Genomic DNA, 21,051 nt, shown 5'->3' with positions numbered 1-21,051 from the left:
TGTATGTGTGTATGTCTGTATGCATGCATGCTTGCTCTCTCGGTTGCATGCATGTATGTACGTACGTACTTATTATATATACATATATGTATGTATGCATGTATGTATTTATGTATGTATGTATGTATGTATGTATGTATGTATGTATGCACCAGGACGCATAGAGTTCGTTTGGAATAACGGTCAGGTGTTCCTAGACGGCGGCGTCTAACTGGCCGGCATAAGCCGTTGATACTTGTGCAAGAAAGTAAAGCTTTTTTCCTGTAGTATCCGTTGCACCGTAAAATGGGACGATTAGAGACAGACCGGTGAACAGAGACAAAGCGCGAGAAGAGAAATCTCGTGCTAAACTTTTCTCGAGCTATCGAGAGACGTTATTCTCATCATCAAAACGACGTTCATAATGAAATAATATTTCTTTCTTTCTTTTTTCTTTTTCTTCTTCTTCTTCTTCTTCTTCTTCTTCCTCTTCCTCTCCTTTTTGTTTTTATCCTTTGATATAATTTATTCATTATTTTCTTATCGTGAAATGGGGATATACGAAGTGTCGTCGTGTGTTACCCCCCTACTACTGATCGTGAAATTGATCGTCATCGATTATGATACGAACGAATCATTCTACCTCTTTCTCTTTCTCTTTCTCTCTTAGGTCGAGGCACGTTCGATCATGGAAAGCAGTGCGCGAAACAATGCGCACCGCAATAGCCGCGCGAATGCGCGAGGTCAGTGCATAAAGGAGCAACAACGACGTTCGTTGCGGAATTCCGTACACGTATCTTTTAAACTTATCTCTTTCTCCTCGATTTATCGAACCAATACTCTCCTTTCTTTCCCCTCTTTTCCCCCTTTTGTTTCTTTTTCTCTTTCTCTCTCTATCCATTTTTTTTATTTTCTTTCATCGTAATTGTATACTTTGAACGATATTAGTAACAACTTCATTTTCAACATATTGTTCGGTTATGCATTTGATTACCATTTAGTGGTTTACTTCTCTCATATCTAAAAAAAATAAAATAAAAATAAAATAGGGAAAAAGTTGAAGGATATCTTCTCCTTCGTCCTTCTATTCGCCGCGTCCTTGCTTGCTTACCCGATTGGATGGTTGCGTGCGTGCGTGCATGCGTGCGCGCACACGCATGCGCGTGAACATGTCGTCGCTTCGTCAACGAGAACGTGTCATTTTCGCGTGATTAAATGAAATTGTGAAACCGTGTAATAAGTACATAGTTACGGTTAATACGAAATCGATAGCCGGCTATTATTACTTCTATATTCGTTATGTCATTACGAGAATGTTAAAGCTATCGAAGTAACGCGAATTTCACCGGCAGAGGGAGGGGGAGGGGATTAGAGAGGGGGATATATATATATATATATATATATAATATGCGTGGGATTTCATTCGTTCCTCGTTAATTAGGAGATAATCGTACGAGTTAAAACGGCGGAACTCTTATTATATTTGTGCGTATCCTGTTAATAAACTATAGCGGTTAACTATAAGTATTTATTTATTTTATTTTTTTATTTTTTCTTTTAGAAGAAGGCAAAATTTTATTGGAGTAATGATATCAGTGTGCTTAAACTGTCGTAAAACTTTTTAATTATTTTAACATTCGTAGATGGAAAGAGTGAGAGAGAGAGAGAGAGCAAGGAATATACAAAAATAATATACATGCGTACAAGTATACTCAAGTGTTTTTTCTTCTTTTTTTTTTTAAATACTTTGATCAACGTATTTACAGTTTAAAAACAGATTTAAGTGTACATTCAATTTTTGTGTGTGTATGTTACATCTTTATTTTATTATTATATTCATTGTATTCGTTTTAAAAATATATTTTTTCGTATGTTTGTATTTATACCGAAGTATAGATCCACGATCCTTTCGATATTTCGACGATTCGTTTTTGAAGATTCGTATCTGCAAGGACGTATACGCCTATTCGTTGTTTGAACGTACCTACACTTTTTTCTCCTCCTTTTCCTCGTCCCCCCGGCCCCCTCTTCGCACGCGATTAATCTCTTTGCTTACGACTCTCTGTAATTACGGAGTGAGAGAGGGGGGCGATGGGAGGGAGGGGAGGGGGTAGGGAAAGAAGGAAGGAATATGTAACCGCGACTTCGGAAGGCGGAATTTCGAAACCGTTGGATTATGTCGTTCGTGAAAATAAAAGTCTGATGAAAAATGTAAGTAGGTAGGTAGGTAGGTAGGTAGGTTGTTTCGTTGGTTGGTTGGTTGGTTGGTTGGTTGGTGGTTAGTTGGTATCCAAAGAAATAAGAAATAGATTGTTCTTCTTCTACTTCTTCTTCTTCTTTTTCTTCTTCTTCTTCTTTTTTGAAATAATATAAGTAAGAAGGCTGAAACACGATAATCGCTAGCGTGTTTTGCCGTCGATCGATTCGCGAATAGGGCGAGGGCGCCATTACTCATTTCTTTCTTTGATGCCAATGGTATTATTGCTTTACCAACATCTACATATTACATATTTGCAATCATCATTAATAGGAAGAAGAAAGTAGGCTACGTTAGAAAAAAAACTTTGATAGAATTTTTCCATCCTTTCTTTATTCCTTTTTCTCACTCTGTTGTTATCAAAAGATAAAAGGAAAACACACACACGCCACATATACAAATGATTAAGTAAATTAATCATATCCTGGCGATTCCTTTCGATCCAAAATATTGGAGTCGTATCGATCGTATGAAAATTAAAAAAGAAAGAAAGGAGTGGGGGTGAAGAAAGAGAGTGTGTGTGTATGTGTGTGTATTTATATATACCACCCCAAAGTTGGGTGAGAAAGAAACGTTGGGAGGAAGTTAGCCATGTAAAGGCTTCAGAAAAGAAGATGTACGAAAAAAGAGGAGTGTGTGCGTATGTGTGCGTATGTCGTATGCGCGCATGTGTGACAGAAAAATACAGTCAGACAGTTAGTCAGACAGATAGACACAGAGTCAACGAGAGAAAACGATCATCTTATATTCAAGTCACACTCCGTCTGTTGTGTACGTAGGTTTATACAACGCGTCGTTGCTTCGTCGTCCTCTCGACGTCCTCCTTTCCTCTTTTCCTCCTTACATCCTTCTTCGCCTCTGCCTCTCCCACACCCCTCCTCGTCACCCCTCAGCCTGCAACGATGCACGTCCTACCAGCCGACACATACGGAAATTTCTGATTGCGAAGAGTCTCTCTCTCTCTCTCTCGTTCTCTCTCTCTCTCTTTCTCTCTTGGATCTCCTTGCTCTTTGTATACGTCGCATTGGAGCTCTTTTTCCGTCCTCATCGCACAGGCGTCTGCAAGTCGGCATAACGAAACGGTTCTGGAGACGGCGAATGATCGGAATTCTTTGAAATTTCGCAGCTCGACTATGTAAGTAAGTAAGTATACGTATGTACGTACGTACGTACGTATGTGTGTATATGTGTATGTATGTTAGAAACATTTTCTTTCGAAGCAGCCAAGTCGATCATCGTGTTCTACTTTGTATTATCTTCGATCGTTTTCGACGAGAAGAGATAGAGAGAGAGAAAGAGAGACAGAGAGAAGAGGAGAGGAGAAGAGAGGAAAGGAGAGGAGAGGAGAGGTCATCGTCTTCGCTTCAAAGTAATTAGGCTAAAAAGGCAGCTAACGAGAGTGCCAGTCTTTCTCCTCTCTCTCTCTCTTTCTCTCTTTCTCTCTCTCATTCGTTCTATCTCTCATGTTGCCGTTTTGACGATCGATCGGCAAAGGACACACTCCTGTCCTCCAGCAGCCACCATCAAAGAAACGTTTATCATTGGCACACGTCGTGTAGTACACGGTCCTCGCGAACTACGTTCGCGTCGTGGGAAGCTTTGGCATTTCCGGATGTAGGTTGATATAATAGGAGACCCAACGAGAGAAGTAGCCATAGAGATAGACAGAGAGATAGAGAGAGATGGTTAGATAGATAGATAGATAGATAGATAGATAGATAGAATGATAAAGAGAAGGAAAAGGTAGGGGGAATGAGAAGCACACGGCTATTATGAACAGTGACACGTATTACGTGTCGAGTGTACCGGGTGTTCCCAACGTCACCAGTAGCCCGTAGAAATAATAAATCGACGATCTTATTCGCACCCAAGGTTCATACCCTTTTCTGCTGATTTCAACGTCTAATTGGATACCTTGGCACCTCGGTGATTTTTTATTCTATTTTATCGTAGCTCGTGCGCGCGTGCACGTACTTCCTTATTCCTCCCTAATGTATTTTCTTTCTTACACGCGAGTAAGTAAGTAAGTAAGTAAGTAAGTGAGCGAGTAAGTAAGTAAGTAAGTAAGTTAAGTATATATATATATATATATGTATATAATACATACTTGCTCCTCTTCGTCCGGAGTACGTTAAGAGGAAATAACAGCAGCAGCTCGTCTACGAGATAGGATCGAGAAATTAGTCGGAAAAGAGGCACACGCGAGACGCACAAATCGACGGTGTTACACCGTGGAACACGCGAGGAGGACGGCTTAACAACGGCGGATCCTGTGGTTTTTGCGGTTTCGTATGCCTACACCTTCCGTGTACTTTGCGGTACGACGAAAAACGACTCGTCATCGTCGACGAGAGTGCAAGCTTGGGTAGTGCCTAGCTTATCGATGAGAGAGAAGAAAATGGAAGTAAAAGAAAGGAAGAAGAAATAAAAGAAGTATATATATACATATACATATTTGCCTAAGTGGCAAGTATATATTGTACATATACTACTTGCTGCTATTCTCACCCCGGAATATCCTAAAAAGTCTTTTCTCAGTTGCATACTAATTCCAAAAGGAATTTCTCTCTTTTGTTGTGTACAACCTGTGAGTAGGGGGTGGTGGTGGTTAGCAGAAAACTAGGAGAAAAGCGATCTCTTTCGATCTCCTCGCGTGGATCGAGTCATTTGTCTCGCGAGAGGGGGGTGGCAAATGCGGGGCTCGTAGCTTCACGAGGGCTCGCTGCTGTGGTACGTATCCGCAAGTACCCCGGGGGCGGTTCCAGGTGGTGGTGAAGTACGGCGGGAGGGGATGGCCAGTAGGTGCACTAGGAGCGACGGAGGGTGGGAGAGAAGAGAGAGAGCTGGGGGAGGTGGTTGTGGAGGAGGGGGAGGAGGAGGGGGCAGATCAAGAAGCATGAATGAAACGGAATGCGTGTTGGCTATCGTATGGCCTATGTCAGCCTTTCGTGACCTCGCGATGAGGGTTCTCAATTCGCCTTGCGTTCGATCCTACGAACGAACGAACGAACGAATAACCGACCAACCAACCAACCAACCAACCAACCGACCAACTAGGTAGACCTCGCTTTCGAAATCCAAAGATAAAATCTTCTGCAATCATTTGATTATGCAATTTTAATGAAGATGATCCGGGTGATAGAACCGAATGAATGAATTTGAATATCAAGCAAATTTTTTTCCCCTCTCTCTTTCTCATTCTCTTTCCTTCTTTCTCTTAGCAATATTTCGAATGTACCAACGTTATAATTCAAGCCTCACGGAAACTCAATTACGATCGTTATCGTCGCATCTTCCTTCATACGAAGGAGGCTCGCTATCGGCGATCAGGATTCTCGACCGCAATTTTGGGGTTAATAACGAGAGAAGGAATGAGAGGGAGAGAGAAAGGAAGAGGAGAGGCAGCCTGCGACAGACGGCGTACGATCGTAGATGCCAGGTGCAAGCGGTTAGGATTCGTTGTACGTACGTGCTCATTAATGGCTTCGCTGCTCTTACACGATTTACTCTTTCAAATTAAGATCGCATTATCGGTCTTACTTCCTCTTTCACTTTTATTCTTTTGTTTATATTTTTTTCACTTTCTCTCTCTCTCTCTCCTTACCTTTCCTTTCCTTTTTTTCTTTTAACCAACGACGACCACTATTCTCTTATCCGATGTAACCAAATTTGCATCATTTTGATCGATCGCAAGAAAGGAAAAAAAGTTTCTCCCTATGCTTAATTAACAATCAGTAGTAGTAGTAGTAGTAGTATTAGTAGTAGAACGATCGTGAAAGAAGAATTTTTACTCCGAGGCTGACAGGTAGAAAATTTCGATCGTTCTAGGAAAGAAACTAGACGGGTGATAACGATTCGATGGCCGCGACGAGCTCGTAAAACGTTCCAATTCCATTGGTACGCCTATCGACCGAAAGAATAATCCTCCCTGTCCCTATCGATATCCTGAATTTTTTACGCTCGTCTGCCGTTCGATCTATACATGTATTATATACATTTATATATATATATATTATACAAGTACAGGTGTGCGCACACGTGTGTGGTGGACCGACTCGATGGAAACCGAGTAATTCTCGTCGGTGATTCTTGTTTCTGTCTCTCTCTCTCTCTCTTACACACACACACACACACACTCACAAGCTCCCTTCCTCTATTTCTAGCTCTATCATTCTTTATCGAGTATCCTTCGAAACGACGCCGATGGCTACATCGAACGATGCTCTTTCGCGGTGAAAATCGATCGTCGTCCAACGTCGATACGTTTCTCTTCGATTGAAATGCCGAGTCGAGACGAGGCTCTGTTCTCTTCAACCTTTTCCTCCCTCTCCTCCTTTACCTTCCTCCTTCTACTCGACTATACTTGGGGAAAACTTTGGTAGGAACAAATGCGAGAGCGCGAACTCGTAGCGCGTTCGAGGAAACTTTGCTTTTACTTTCGGCGCGTGCCGAGACGACGACGACGAACCAGCAACACCACCAACACCAACACCATCACCACCACCATCATCATCAACATCACCATCATCGGTCGACGAGGAGGAGAATTAATAGCCGTTCGAAGCTGCAAAAATGTCGCGAAGATGTTCAACCCTAAAGTATTTCTAGAAAATCTTTCACTATGCTGCTTGCTCCCCTATTCTTTCCGATGATCGTTCAGAAATTCTCTATTCTTGAGAACGAATGAAAGATTTTTTTTTTTTTTTTATACAAATTTAATCCAAGTCATTCCTTATAATTTCCTTTACGTCGTAGTGCACTCAATTTTGTTTTGCACTCAAATTTGAACACAGCAGCAACAGCAGTAGTAGCGTGTTATCTTCAATCCGCGTCATTTAATGTATTTAATAAAGAAAAGAGGGGGGAGGGTAAGAGAGAGAAAGAAAAAATGATTGCAATTAATGAGACAGTAAAAAAAAAATAAAAAAAGTTTCGTTTAAAAGACTAGCCAAGTATTTTCTCGCGAACGTACGTACCTCCTACTTGTCACTCTGTGTGTGTGTACGTGCGTGTATGTATGTGTGTGTACGTACGCGTGTCTGCGGAAAAAGTGTGCGAGAGAGAAAGAGAGAGAAAGTGAATGAGAGAGAAAAAGAGAAGGATGAATACATAGAGAAGAAGAAGAAGAGATCGTAGAAGTCGCTCGATCAGCATTTTCCTCGGTCGAAAGCCGTAGCCCGTTAACAGGCTCGTTCGATTAATGGGTCAAGTATGTATGATCCGTCGTTCGTTCGTTGGTTCGTTCGTTCGTTCATTCGTTCGTTCGGCCGACAGTGAAAATATTTCTGCCTGTCCGAGGGTTAATCAGTAGATTAGGCAGCCGGTGGTGTTGGTAACTCGTCGGAGGAGATAATCGTTTCGATACTGGGTGACAATAGTCTGGGAGGTTCGCGTTTTAAGGGTGCCAGGGTACTTTTAGTTCTTTCGAGGGTTTACTTTCTCTCTATCTCTTTCTTTCTGTCTTTTTTTCTGTCTTTCGCGTAGTCAATCGATTCCCTCTCGTGCAGCAGACTCTCTTTCTCTCTTTCTCTTTCTCTTTTTTTTTTACCTCATTTTGCAGACATGCAAATGGGATACGAGACGGCATCGTTCTCTATGCCACTGGGCCATTTCGTTCCTGAGAGACCAGCACGAAAAGAGAGCAAAAGAAAAAACGAGAGAAAGAGAGAGAAAGAAAAAATAATAAGGAGAAAAAGAGAGAGAGAGGAAAGCAGGATTGAGAACCCTTGCTCGAGCGTGTTAATGAATGATATTTTTTTCATTCAACCGCACCCTGGCCTACATTTCAAACAGAGCTCTCCGGCGTGCCACTGCCGCCTCCGCTTTCCGATACGCAGTGGCTCGTAAAAATGACTGTGGAGGAGGTAAGGGGGAGGAGAAGGGGTTGTGCCGGTGGTGGATGGTGGAGAGCGGCCTGGAACACTAGCATAAGGGGGTGGCTTGGAGGTGGTGGTGGTTAAAAGGGGACTGGAGGAGGAGGAAGCTGAGGAGGAATAGCTTTACTGGCTTCTGGGCCAACGGAAGAGCTTCGGGATAAAAGCCGAAGAGAGAAACTACCGTTGGAAGGAGGATAAGGATGGGAGGGAAGTAAGGGGGTGGAATGGGGGAGAAGTGGGTGGAGGACGGTCTGCAAATTTTATTCGACCATCCAGAATTTTCTCGTTAAAGTTTACCGCCGGTGTTGCCTGCCATTGCCTGCCGGGTCGTCGACTTTTCTTTTTCTTTCTCTCTTTCTCTCTTATTGACTTATTTACTTTGCCCAAAGACACGAGCGAGTTTATAATACACATACGACGAATCGTGTCGAGCGATTAACCAATTGCCACTTCCATGGACCATTTAACGGAAGGGATGAGATAAGGACGGGGACGGAAGGAAGAAGAAGGAAGCCGGCAGTGCCGACGAGTGCTGGGGAAATTAGGGACGTTCGCGACAACCAGTTGATTCTTGCTTTGTTGTTCCTTCCTACCTACCCACCCTCTCTCTTACCTTTATCGCCGATTACGCGTTTATCCTTGTTTGAAAGAGAAAAACAGAGAGAGAGAGAGAGAGAGAAAAAAAAAAAGATTATCGATCGTCTACCACCAAACAACCACACGCGTCATTTACGTTTCTTATAACGTGAAACTTTTGATAAGAAATAATAAAGATATCTTTTTTTTTTTAAAACCCGAGGAAAAAGAAAATACAGGACCAATGAGAATACTCGTTTGATCAACTGATAAGTTTTTACCTTATCCCAATCATTTAAAACGTGACGTTTTATGATAGACCACACACAAACATTTTATTTTTTAATTACACGAGAAAGCTACTTTCTACGTTAAAGTAAAGTCGAAAAATACGACGACCCTTGGCGAAATTTAGGGATAGAATTTTAAAAGGTGTGTAAGAAACTGAGGAGAGAAGGAGAGGTGGAGGAGGAGGAGAAGGAGAAGGAAAAGGAGGAAGAGATAGGTGGAAGAGAAAGAGGGTTTTGCTTTACGAAGCGATAAGCGGGGACGACGTAAGCTCGTTCGAGGCACATAACAGGGTCGTTAAAATAACGATAATGTTTCGATATGAGTGGCGGGGCAGAACCGAGGACGAATGGTACGTCAAAATTAACGACTCCGCGCGCACTGTGTTGTGTCCCCAATTCTTCTTCATACCCGACATGATCTATATATTTATCAAGGTATTTTTTCCTTAATTATTGCTCATTTCCGCGAACGGAAACGTCCCTTCATCCGTTTACGCTTACTTACCTACTCTTATTTTCTCTTACGATCAAACATTTCTAACCCGATAAGAAGAAACGCAATAAAAGGAACAAGGAAAAAAAGAAAATTAAGGGGTGGGAGAGTTAATAAAACTTACGTGTAATGGGGGTCATGCGAGATACTCGACAAAACTCGCGGTAGGTACACTTCTTTTCCCCCTCTCCCGTTTTTTTTTATGACGTTACTTCTTCGAACTTGTATATCGTTTCCTGGCTCGATTCTTTCAATTGCTTTTCAGAGAAGCCAACTTAATCGTTATCTCTGTTATCCACGCATGTCTCATTTTTCTTTTACCCGAGTCAAGATCATTGTGTATACACAGTGACGTTATATTGGGTTCATGGAAAATTAGTTATTCTTGGAATAAATAAGAACGAAATTGATATGTACATTTTTATATACATATATATTTTTTTTTCTTTTTTATTTAATATAATTATTATTTAAATGCATTACTATTCTTGCTTCGTTACGTAAAAATGACTCTTCGACGATATTGCGAAACAAAATGATAAAGAAAAAAGTAAAAAAAGTAAAAAAAAAAACCAAATAAAAATGTTAACGATAATGATCGTTGAGCAACCAACAACAACTATCAACTATTTATCGATCGATGTTTGATCTCTCTCTCATATATGTGTATGATTTCAGTGAGCGGGAGGACGGGGACCGGAGGGGCGCCCTTGTACGGGCGATTGGTCGCCGAGGAGCCCATGCCCCCGACGGTATGCGGCGGGGGTGGTGGCGGAGGTGGTGGGGGTGCCGGTGGGGTTCAGCAGGAGACCGCCACGGACATCCACGCCATGCAGGCCAGGATACCCCACAGATTCCGCGATCCAGCGACGGCACCCCTGCGGAAGCTCAGCGTCGATCTTATCAAAACCTACAAGCACATCAACGAGGTAAAAATGATATATGTATATAAAAAAGAAAGGTATAATATATCCTACTCGTCATTCGCTCGCTAACTAAAAATGACATTTGAAAATTTGTCTTCTTATTTAATCGTAACCACGAATAAATACGTTTCTCGGATAGATTCAACATTTAGAGAAGGAAAAAATTAAAAAAAGGAACACGTGAAAAATAATAAATAAGAAATAAAACAACCCCCGTAATGTGTTACTTGTCTATCTTGACATTTGTAAGTTTATGAAAGAGTCACTCGAGGAGCTACTTTTTTCTTTTTGGAAGGGGCAGGAGTAGGGAGGGGAAGGGAATAAATTATATATACCACTAAAACATTATTATTATTATTATTATTTTTCTTCTTGTTAGAAATAAACTGCTAGTTCGGTATGTCCTATCTCGTAAGCCTTGTAATAATCTTCTCAGAAAAGTATCATTCTCTATTTCTCTCTCTCTCTTTCTTGATATGAGGACAACGAAAGAAAGAGAAAGAGAGAAGGTTCGATGTTCTTGGGAGTAAGTTTTCGTCGGGAAAAGAATTACGGATATCCTTTCGTTCGTTCGTTCGTAGGATATGGCTCCGCGAAACGTTTGGAACGAAAACCCCTTCTCTTCGGGGGGAGGAGGAGGGGGGAAGGTTTTAAGGCCACCTACGTGAAACACGAGATCTGTTCATAGGACACTCCTACGCGTCCGTAATCGTTCCGAAACTCTCTCTTCGTATCGAAATATAAGGAGTAAACGTGTGACGTTGGTCTCGTGGAATCGACGAGCGTCATTATGGAAATGCGAGACTTGCCAATAGTACACGGAGAGGGATAGGAGTGAGGAAGGGCGGGTGGGGGGAGACGAGGGGGTTACAACTGATCATTTTTAAATCGATTTTGATATTTGATGTTATTCCGAATGAAATTGAAATTCGTGTATTATTTCTTACTTTACATTCTTATCTGTTCTTCGAATCAATTTTATTTACGTTCCCCCAAATTGTACGTAACTATTACGCTTATGAAATATAAATCTAAAAAAACTAAAAATCGTGTAATATCCGGTCACCTGCACGATAAAGAAAAATGCATAACTGTTATCGATAAAGCTACTACTAAACTCGCCCGTTGATAATTGTCGAGTCGTCATAGTCATAGTCGTAAAACATATGCGTCGTTTCGTCGAATTCGATACGAAAAAGTCGATAGGATGAATTGTAGTAGTAATAGTAGTACTAGTAGTAGTAGTAATAGTAATAGTAATAGTAGTAGTAGTAGGGAACCTGTAAGAGATTATGCTCGTCTTCCGCGAAATACGACTCTTAAGGCTTTTCTTCGATAAAAATTGGAAAAGACTCGCCAAGCTCGTTAGAGGTTCGAACGAGAGGACGAGGGGGGAGGAGGGGGGTAGCTGGATGAGAAGAAGAAGAAGCTCGTGAAAAATTGGTCGAAGGTGGACGACTCGTTACGGTCCCATTCACAATAAAAAACGGAGAGAGAGAGAGAGAAAGAAAAAGAATGAAAGAAAGGAAAAAAGAGAATAAGTCGCGTCGAAGAACGTAGTAAAGGAGGAGGAGGAGGAGGAGGAGGAGGGTCCGAATTGAACTATTAATAACGCCGATGGTGGAATAAGCATCAACGAGACTGACGAGCTCGCGCTTATTTGCCACCCGATTTCTTCACCTTTTTTTTTTCTTTTTCTTTTTTCTCTCTCTTTTTATATATGCATGTATATATATATATGTATCTATAGTTACTTGGGATTATTAGCATCAACGAACCCCCCCCCCTTAGAATATGAAGAAGAAGAAGAAGAGATACTTCTTTTACGCTGAGCACTAACTTTTCCCACGGATGTGAATATACGTTTTGAAAAATGTGCTATCCAGCATTTTCATTATTCTTCTTCTTCTTCCTTTTTTTATATTTTTTGTTCTTATTTTTTTTTTTTTTCCTATCTATCTATCCATCTATCTATCCTTTTCTTATTATTATTCTTTCGTCGATCGATAGAGTCTGCGCGCTCATCCATTCATATGCTTTCTTTTCCCGTTAAAGAAGTGTGTTCGTCGGGACAATGATCGTAATAGCGTGGTTCGTAAAAGAAGAAGAGATGTATCGGTGGTGTGGCGTTGCCTTGACATTGCTCATTTTCTTTCTTTACTACGTATACATTCTTACTCTCTCTCTCTCTCTCTCTCTCTCTCTCTCTCTCTCTGCTATATTATATCTACGTAGGATCATAAGAAAATGTATGGATAAACGCGCAGGAAATTTAAAACAATGACGCACATATTAACCTTTCGATCATCATCCTGCTGCTGCTGCTGCTTCTTACTTGTTGTGTTAGGGGTTGCAGTTTAGTGACGTCATGCTTTCCAATGACGTAGACAATACCGCTAACGTCGTTGTGGCACGATATATAATGCAATAAAAATTGTAATCGAACGAGAAGAATATGCCATGACAACAACTAACTTAGTAGTAGCCAATAAAACAATTTCACCCACGCAAATTAGATAAAGAGGGAAAAGAAGTACAAGTTCGCGAGAGAGAGAGAGAGAGAGAGAGAGAGAGAGAAGGGCTGTTGTTGTACTATCAGGAGAACCATAAAAAAGAAAAGAAGAAAAGAAATAAAAAATACGAAATTATTTAAAAAGAGAGATATATATATATATATATAGAGAGAGAGAGAATCAGAGTATACGTGGGTTTCTTTCACGAGGAAACAAGAAAAAAAGAAAAAAGAAAAAAAAGGAGAAAAAGATAAAGATAGAGATATTGCCTTATGATATATAAACAGCTGTTGAGCTCATGGTCGAAGCACGCGGGACGAGTACTACTACTCCTCTCTTACATCCATCTGGAACTTTTATCTTTAACTCTCGATCAATGATTTATCGTCGTATCTCCTACTCCTCCTCCTCCTCCTGCTGCTCCTCCTTTAAAAATTTCTTATCATCTTAAAGAAACGTGTGAAAATTTATTAAAGAAAATATTCAATATGATACCACGGTGAATTTATTTATCATCGAGATAGAATTGACGATCATTTTATTTATTTTTTACTTTTCTTCTAACAAAAACAACAATAGCAACAGCAACAATAGCAATAGCAACAAGTTCAGATCTTTTCGTATTATCGTAAGAAGTAACTCTTTTCACGTGGGTCGTTGTAGTAAAGGCTACGAGCATATAAGGAAGGTAACGTCTTACGTGCCTTTCGAAATCCCAGTGACAGCGGATTCGCTTGGCAACCGAAGCCGAACCATACGTTCGAGAGACGGCATTAACACTTCTGCTGGAGTGTGCACCGTAACCGGTGGCACGAGAGAAAAGAAAAAGAAAGGAGGACGACGACGACCACGACGACGACTACGACATGGATGAGAAGAAGGAGGAGGAGGAGGAGGAGGAAGAAGAAGAAAGAAGAAGAAGAACAACAAGTAAGAAGAAGAAGAGGAGGAGGATGAGGAGGAGGAAGAGGAGGAGAGGGTGCTGAAGCTCTCGTAGCTGCTCCATCGGTACATTCCTATGCAACGGTAGAGACCGACCGGGAACGACGTGCTAGGGGTACGGGTGGTGGGAGCGAGGGGGGAGAAGGTCTCGGGAATTCTGCATATCCGTTGGAGATGCAGCTCGGCTAACTATGCGCTTAGGTGGCAACCGTATCCGAGACTGCCTTGACTGCTTCGAACTCTTCCGAAGTAATACTTACTATACCTTTCGAAAGGAGATACTTCTTTTCTTTTCTTTCTTTCTTTCTTTCTTTCTTTTTAACGAAATAAGAAATGAAAGCAAAGCAAACCACGAGATATAAATGAATCGAGGCAAGAGAATTTCACTAAGCGTTTAACTTACGTTTGAGTATTTATTATTTACACATATTTTGAAAAATGATTGACCATACAGAAGAAAGAGAGAGAGAGAGAGTTGAGATGGGGAAGAAGAAAAGAGGAAGAAGAAGGTCATTTACGACCCAGTAAGCGTAAATGGGTTAAGAAAAGTTTCGAGCTATCCTTCCACCGAGTTTTCCGGGATTTCCAACTTCCAACGAATTTTCTCTTCCTCTCTCTTTCTTTGTCTGTTTCTCTCGTTGTTTCTCTTTCTTTCTCTCTTTAGTTTACGATTAATTAGCTCTCTCAGCAATTTACATAAATCATACGTTCGAAAGGGCGAATTTTAAAAGAGAGGGGAAAGTGGTGGTGAGTGAGGGGGGAAAGAGCCGCGTTAAATAGGAGAGAAGGGAGGGAATCGCGTGCTTTCGAAAATAAAATTCGTGGAGTGAGATAGCTAGAAAAGGAGTGAAGTAGAGGAGGGTGAGGAGAGGAGAGGAATAGAGAGAGAAGAGAGAAAAGTTCGATCGTATTCTCCAGCTGTCTCGCGTTCCGCTCCGGTGCCGTTACCGCGACGGCACAAAAGCACAAGGATATCGATAAAACGGACGGCGATATAAATAACGCGAATGTATCCGTGATTAGTAAGCCGGACGAAGAGAGAGAGAGAGAGAGAGAAAGAAAAAGAAAGGGAAAGAGGGAAAGAAAACCTGATCGCCTAACGGACGGTGCATCGAAAAGAAAGAAAGAGAAAGAAAGAAGCTTTGGTGGAACGGCATTGCATGTTGTTCCTGTAATCATCGTCTTACAGCTTCGGGTTTCTTCGTTCGCTAGTCGTTGTCCTAGAAGACTCCTGACCGATTCTCTTTGTCGTTTTATTTTTACAAACATTTGTCTTCTCTTTTCTTTTCTTTTCTTTTCTTTTTTATTCTTATATCGATAATTCAAGAACGAAGAGTATAGGTATTAATAGAATGCTTATAGTAGAAATTGTAGAAATCGAAAAAGAGAGAGAGAAAAGGAAGGGGTGGGAGGGGGAGAGATGTGGGAGAAAGAGAAAAGCAATAAAATCAATCCACAAAGTCTCGACACGCGAAAACAATGAACAAGAGCTTGGAACACTTAGCATATATACGAGAGAAAACTGTCTCTCGCTCTCTATGCAATCCTGACGTTTTCTCTACCACGAGTTTGTAAGATACAGAGAGAGAGAGAGAGAGAGAATAAGAGAAAGAATGAGCGAATAAAGAATAACAGGAAAAATAAAAAGAATATAGAAATAAGAGAATATATATAATAGAAAATAAAAGATATAAATAAAACTGTGTTCGTGGAAGATTATCGAAACGATGAACTTAGGTTAATCACTGATCGGAAGCTTTATCTTTTTTTTTCTCTGTCGAGAGATAAAGAAATGTCTCCTTTTTCTAATATTTTTAAAACATCTGTAAGAAATATTTCCCACTTTTCATCGAATTCAGAATTATATTCGATTTTTGAACTTAAATTTTGATTTCGAATCGAATCGAATCGAATTCGTTCGTACGTTTGTTCGTTCGTTTAAGTACATACATAATATATCTATACGGTATATCGAAGGAGGGACAAGAAGGGAGTGTACTAGTCGAAGGTTTAGTTTGGACAAGTAAAAGACGGGGAAAGAGGCAAACGAGGAATCGAATCCCATCGCCCGGAGCGCTCGTCAAAAGTCAGAATAGCTTCGCGAATAATTAAAGACGACCCAAATGCCAGCCACTCGCTTTTGCTCATCCCTTCGTGTACAAGCTACGTAGCAAGAGGGATGTCCATGCATCCGAATGGTGGAAGAGAGAAGAGAAGAGAGGAGAGGAGAGGAGAGGGATGTGGGAAAGGGTAGGAGTAAATTTTACGAGCTTACGTATACGACTCTTTTAACTCGTGGTCCATCGATCATCGGAAGAGAAGAGAACCTTTTCGTCTTTTATAAGGTCACGTATAAGTGTTACTTGCTATAGTAAACTAATTCGAGAGGGACACACGATCTTTTCTAGATCGAAAACTTATTTTAATTATTGTTTTATTTTTATTTTCGATTAGATATCTCTCAACAAGAGAGACAAAGACAGAGAGAGAGAGAGAGAGAGAAGAAAATTATTCTTTCCTATTGGAACTTTTATTAGGAGGAGATTGGAGCTCGATAGAAAGACCGGTTAATTCTTTCCTATAGACATATAGAAGAAGAAGCGGTCTTCTCTAATCTCGATCTACTCTTTTGCTTTTCTTTTCGGATGTTTAAGATCCTTGAATATATATATATATATATATATACTTATCGTTGCCACGAGAGAACCAAGCGAGAAAGATCCTTCAAGGCCTTCTCCATGGTGGAAGGAAGAAGTTGGGAAGGTAACTTAAACTTTGCCTTCTCGTTGAAAGATCTCTCCTCATCGATTCCTTTAGCATCGGCAAATTCACAAGCTCACGTACTCAAATACCGTTAAGTAACGAAGTAAAACGTCTAAACACGTATCCTATTATCTGTTTCACACTTGGAATGCAAAAACTTAAGTAGTAGGCGCGTTAGATTAAATCGGGTGTAGAATTTGTCTGTTTTATCCGATAAATGGTATGATTATGCGAGGATGCGTTGCACAAGTCAAGTATTATAAGATTACTTAGGTCGACTTAACGGATCTTTTTTTTTTTCTTTCTCTTTTCTTCTGCCTTTTCATCCTTTTTCTCATTTTCTTTTGATATATACTTTTTGTTATACTTCAAGTTTGACGCAATACTTTTTTTTTTTCTTTCTTTGAGGTAACCTTTAGCAACGTCATAAAGATTAAACGGAACTCTAAAACTCGATCTATTCGTTTTGTAATACGGCAACAAGATTATATGCCTACCAGTCAGAACAAAATTCGATGGTTTTCGAAGGAACAAAAGATAGAAGGAGATGGGAAAGGGCTTTCGTTTCAAAGACGGCCGTTACTTACTACTACTACTACTCCCTTTTTCTATCCTCGAAAGAAGAAGAGAGGAGAGACCTTCTTTCGTCCTTGAAATCTTCGATCGAGAGTCTCCATCGTGGATCCTCAAATCAATCGATGAACGAAATAATCGGACTAAAAGCGTTAGAACGGAGAACCTAAAGAAAGTAAAAGAGAAATTCTTTACAAAAATATAACCTTGAAGATGGTAGTGGTACCAATAAAAAGAATTAAAGCAGTTGACAAAAATCGGCCGATTTGCGTTTACACCTTTTCGTGGTTCATTTCTTAAAAGGAAGAGGAGAAAATAAAGGAAGAGATAGAGAGAGACAAACAATGCTTAGGGATAAATTTAAAAAACCAGCACGAGTTTCCCCTCAACAGCTGTTCGTTCCCTTTATTTACCCACGTGTTCCTCCTAGTCACGCGTTCGTAATATTTTCCAGCCGCCATTTTGAGAAATCTGCTGCACGGCGGATGCTATTTCGAATTAAAAAATTAGACAACCATTTAAGATCTCACTTCTCAATCTCGTCTCGTTTCGTCTCGTCTCGTTTCGTCTCGTCTCGAATGAACGAATCTCTTCTTCCATTTGTTCATTCTCCTCTTCGTGCGCGCGTTCTTCGCGCATTCTCGATCAGTGAGTCTCTTTTCTCTTGAACAAACACATAGAAGAAGAGAAGTACGATGCGTGTGCACGTAGTGAATGTGTGTGTCTGCGTTCGTCGAATGTACGGCTCTGTCTCCTCTGGCTGGTCATGCCAAAACTTTCCGTTGACCGTTGCTCGAACTCAGTGACTCAGAAACGGTTCCACCATTGCAGTCACGGATTATTAGTCACTGGTGCCCCGTTCCGATTTCTTTTTTTTCTCTTCGAACCCCCCCGCCCACCCTTTCACTCCTTCCCTCCCTTCTTCGAAGAATTTCAAGATGGTCGCGATGAATGCATTGCACGGAAATTTTCTTTTATTCCTGTAGAACAAACGTGCATATTTTGCACGGTAAACATCGTCGTAGGCAGCAGTTGGGAAAAACTGGTCGTACTAAGGAAGAATCTTGATTCGAAGTAAAATTACAAAAGTAACGTAGCGCAAGACAACGGTGTAGTTACCTTGAGACCTAAGGGAACAAGAAAGACTAAAAAAAAATCAAAAGCCGGTTATATACGCTATAGTAAAGTACTACTCAATAGCAGCAGCATACAAAGATACCTACCACCACCACCACCACCATCACACAACCACCTCCGCGGTGCTTTCTTCGAAGCAAGGGGAAAAACACGTTTCGAATTCGCGACCAAACTCCCTCGTATTCGGACAATGTAAACTTCCTTGGAAAATCCATTGAGCGAAAGTACCCAATTATTGATTTGTCTAATATCATAAGATAGAGAAAGGATTCGTTAATGGTCGGGAGGAGGTGGGGGAGGGGGGCTCGGTTCGTTCTCTAGTGTTCCATAATGGTGTAGTAGATGGAATTGCGAGAGGGCTGGAGGGGCTTGGGGAGGGGGGGTTTAGAAATCGAAGATAAGAGGAGGAGGAGAATCGATAAATCGCGAATATAAGAGGAGAGAAAATTAGAAGATCGCGCGCGATGTTGTGTTGAATCCGCGAAAGCGCGAGGACGCGCAAGAGCAGAAGGAAAACGATGAGGAGGAGGTGAAAGAAGTGGAACGCAGACGTTCCGGAAGGTCGTGGAACGGCCTGGGCCGTCGGCGGCGGTGGTGGCGGCGGTGGCGGAGGCAGCAGCAGCGACGATGGAGATGGTTGTGATGGTGGTGGAGGCGGCGGCGGTGGTGGTGGTGGTGGTGGTGGCGGTGGGTCTCTCGCTCGTTTCGTCTGTCACTTCATTCATGACTCGACCGGTAGTCCTGATCACGCCCCTTCCATCTCTCACTATCTCTCTCTCTCTCTCCCCCTACCCTCCTCCATCTTTCCTATCTCTCTTTCCGCCATATTCCCCTTCCAATTCCAGCCAGTCTACTCCCACCCTCTCCACCTACCTAGCCGTCTCTCCTTCACCCTCCGTCAACCCCCCCACCCGACCTCCTCTACCACCAGCCGTTTCTCTATCTCTATCTCCATCTCTGTTTCTCCTTTTCTTCCTCTTTCTTCTCTCCTCTTCCTCTTCCTCAACCTCCACCTCCATCTCCACCTCCAGCCCCCCCCTATCTATCCAACTTCTTCTACGTTCGTCGAAGCAGAGATTCATAACGGCTCCACGACCATCCGATGGCGTTAGTCGTCTTCTTCTCTTCTCGTCTCTTCTCTTTTCCTCGTAATCTTCCTCACATTCTCCTCCATCTTACCCCATTCCTCCCTCCCCCACCCTTATCCTCATCTCGTGCTATCCTCTCGGCGAGAGGATCGTACGACAAAAAAAAAGGAAAGATTCTTCTTATATTCTTGCTGCTCGCAAAACGCCCCTCGATCGTCGTCGTCGTCGTTGTCATCGTTGTCCTCTTACAACTATAACGGGGACCATCGTCTCTTCTTTTCTATCTTATATCGAAAATTCTATTCTTTTATGGCGAACGGTTCGTGTTCGATCGAAGGATTACGTTAAAAAAGAGATCGATTAAATAAACATCGATGATGATCTACCATGATGTGTCTAGCTCGAAGTTTTATTAATAATGCAACAAAGACAGTATAATAGTATACCACGTATATATATAAGTACATCGTTATAGTTATAGTGATAGTCACTCCCCTCCCCCTCCCCCGTCATCTTGTATATATTATATTATTGAAAAATATAAGAAAGAAATAATATTAGCGATTAACGGTATATTATTTCTCGTTCACGCGGTCAAATAATTTCCTACGTTGACGATTTCGCGACTCTATTTTCCGAGCATTATAATTTCGTTCTATTAAGACCTTAACAAACCGGGTTTCGAAAGTGGGACGCCCCTATCCGGGCTCACCGAGCGCTACTTTATTTCGTTTGTTGCATAAACGCTAGAAAGCCCCCCTATCGTTTACCCCTCCCCCTTATCTCTATCTCTATTTCTATCTCTCTCTCTCTCTTTCTCTTTCTCTCTACGTTAACCAAACGCATCCTTTATCTGATATTTATTTCCGTATTAGCGATTCACGTAAAAACTCGAAATCAAAAAAAAGAAGAAAAAGGGGAGGAAGAGGATGAAGAAGAAGAGGGGGAGGAGGAAGAAGAAGAAGAAGAAATGGGCAGGATCATTTAGCAAAATGCACTTTCGGAATACAAATTACGCGTTTTAAATAGACGAAATTGAATAAGGATGGTAGTTGGTAGGATGGACGGGACGGTACGGTACGGTTCCCAAGGACTACGTGATCCAGTACAATTCAAAAAGAACAACGCGCGACGACCATTTTAGCGTCATTTCAGACATGGATCGGTTAAATTTGATTTTCGAGTAAAAATATCTTTCATATTTATTCCCTCTCCCATTGTCAATCAAAATGTATATCAAAATTGTATTTAACCGTTTGGCTACTAAAGGGTTTTCAGAAAACACGATCGAAAAAAGCTGAGTGACGCTAGACTACCGTTAATTGTCTGTTGTATCGACGAAATGCGCTAGCATTTTTCGACATGAAATCTGAAGAGCGCGAAAGCGGCCCGTGGTAGTCAAACGATTAAACGTTCTCTTAGAAAATCAACAATTTCATCATAACACCGACCGACAAAACACTGTTTTCTCATTTAAGACGATTGTTTTCCCTACCTGGCGCTAAAAAACAAAAACACGGTTGAAAATACGGTTAGTAAGATTTCTTCGAAGAGAGAGAGAGAGAGAGAGAGAGAGAGAGAGAGAGAGAGAAAGAGAAACGTTATTGCAGTGTTTAGGAGAAGGTAGGAATACTTTGC

At 41.4% G+C, this 21,051-nt stretch overlaps 1 protein-coding gene across 1 annotated transcript in view; it reads left to right on the top strand.

The window, feature by feature from the left end:
- LOC122525011 (serine/threonine-protein kinase minibrain) overlaps positions 1-21,051 on the top strand; it is a 43,502-nt gene that overhangs the window by 10,510 nt on the left and 11,941 nt on the right. The window contains exon 2 of the mRNA XM_043647542.1: positions 10,150-10,400. Coding sequence (XP_043503477.1) covers positions 10,150-10,400 — 251 coding nt within the window. The remainder of the gene's footprint in view (positions 1-10,149; positions 10,401-21,051) is intronic.

This window comes from Polistes fuscatus, unplaced genomic scaffold (assembly GCF_010416935.1).
Source record: "Polistes fuscatus isolate 324 unplaced genomic scaffold, CU_Pfus_HIC Scaffold8, whole genome shotgun sequence".
Classification (NCBI taxonomy): Eukaryota; Metazoa; Arthropoda; class Insecta; order Hymenoptera; family Vespidae; genus Polistes; species Polistes fuscatus.
The sequence above is the reverse complement of the archived record's forward strand: the minus strand, read 5'-3'. Positions and strand labels throughout refer to the sequence as shown.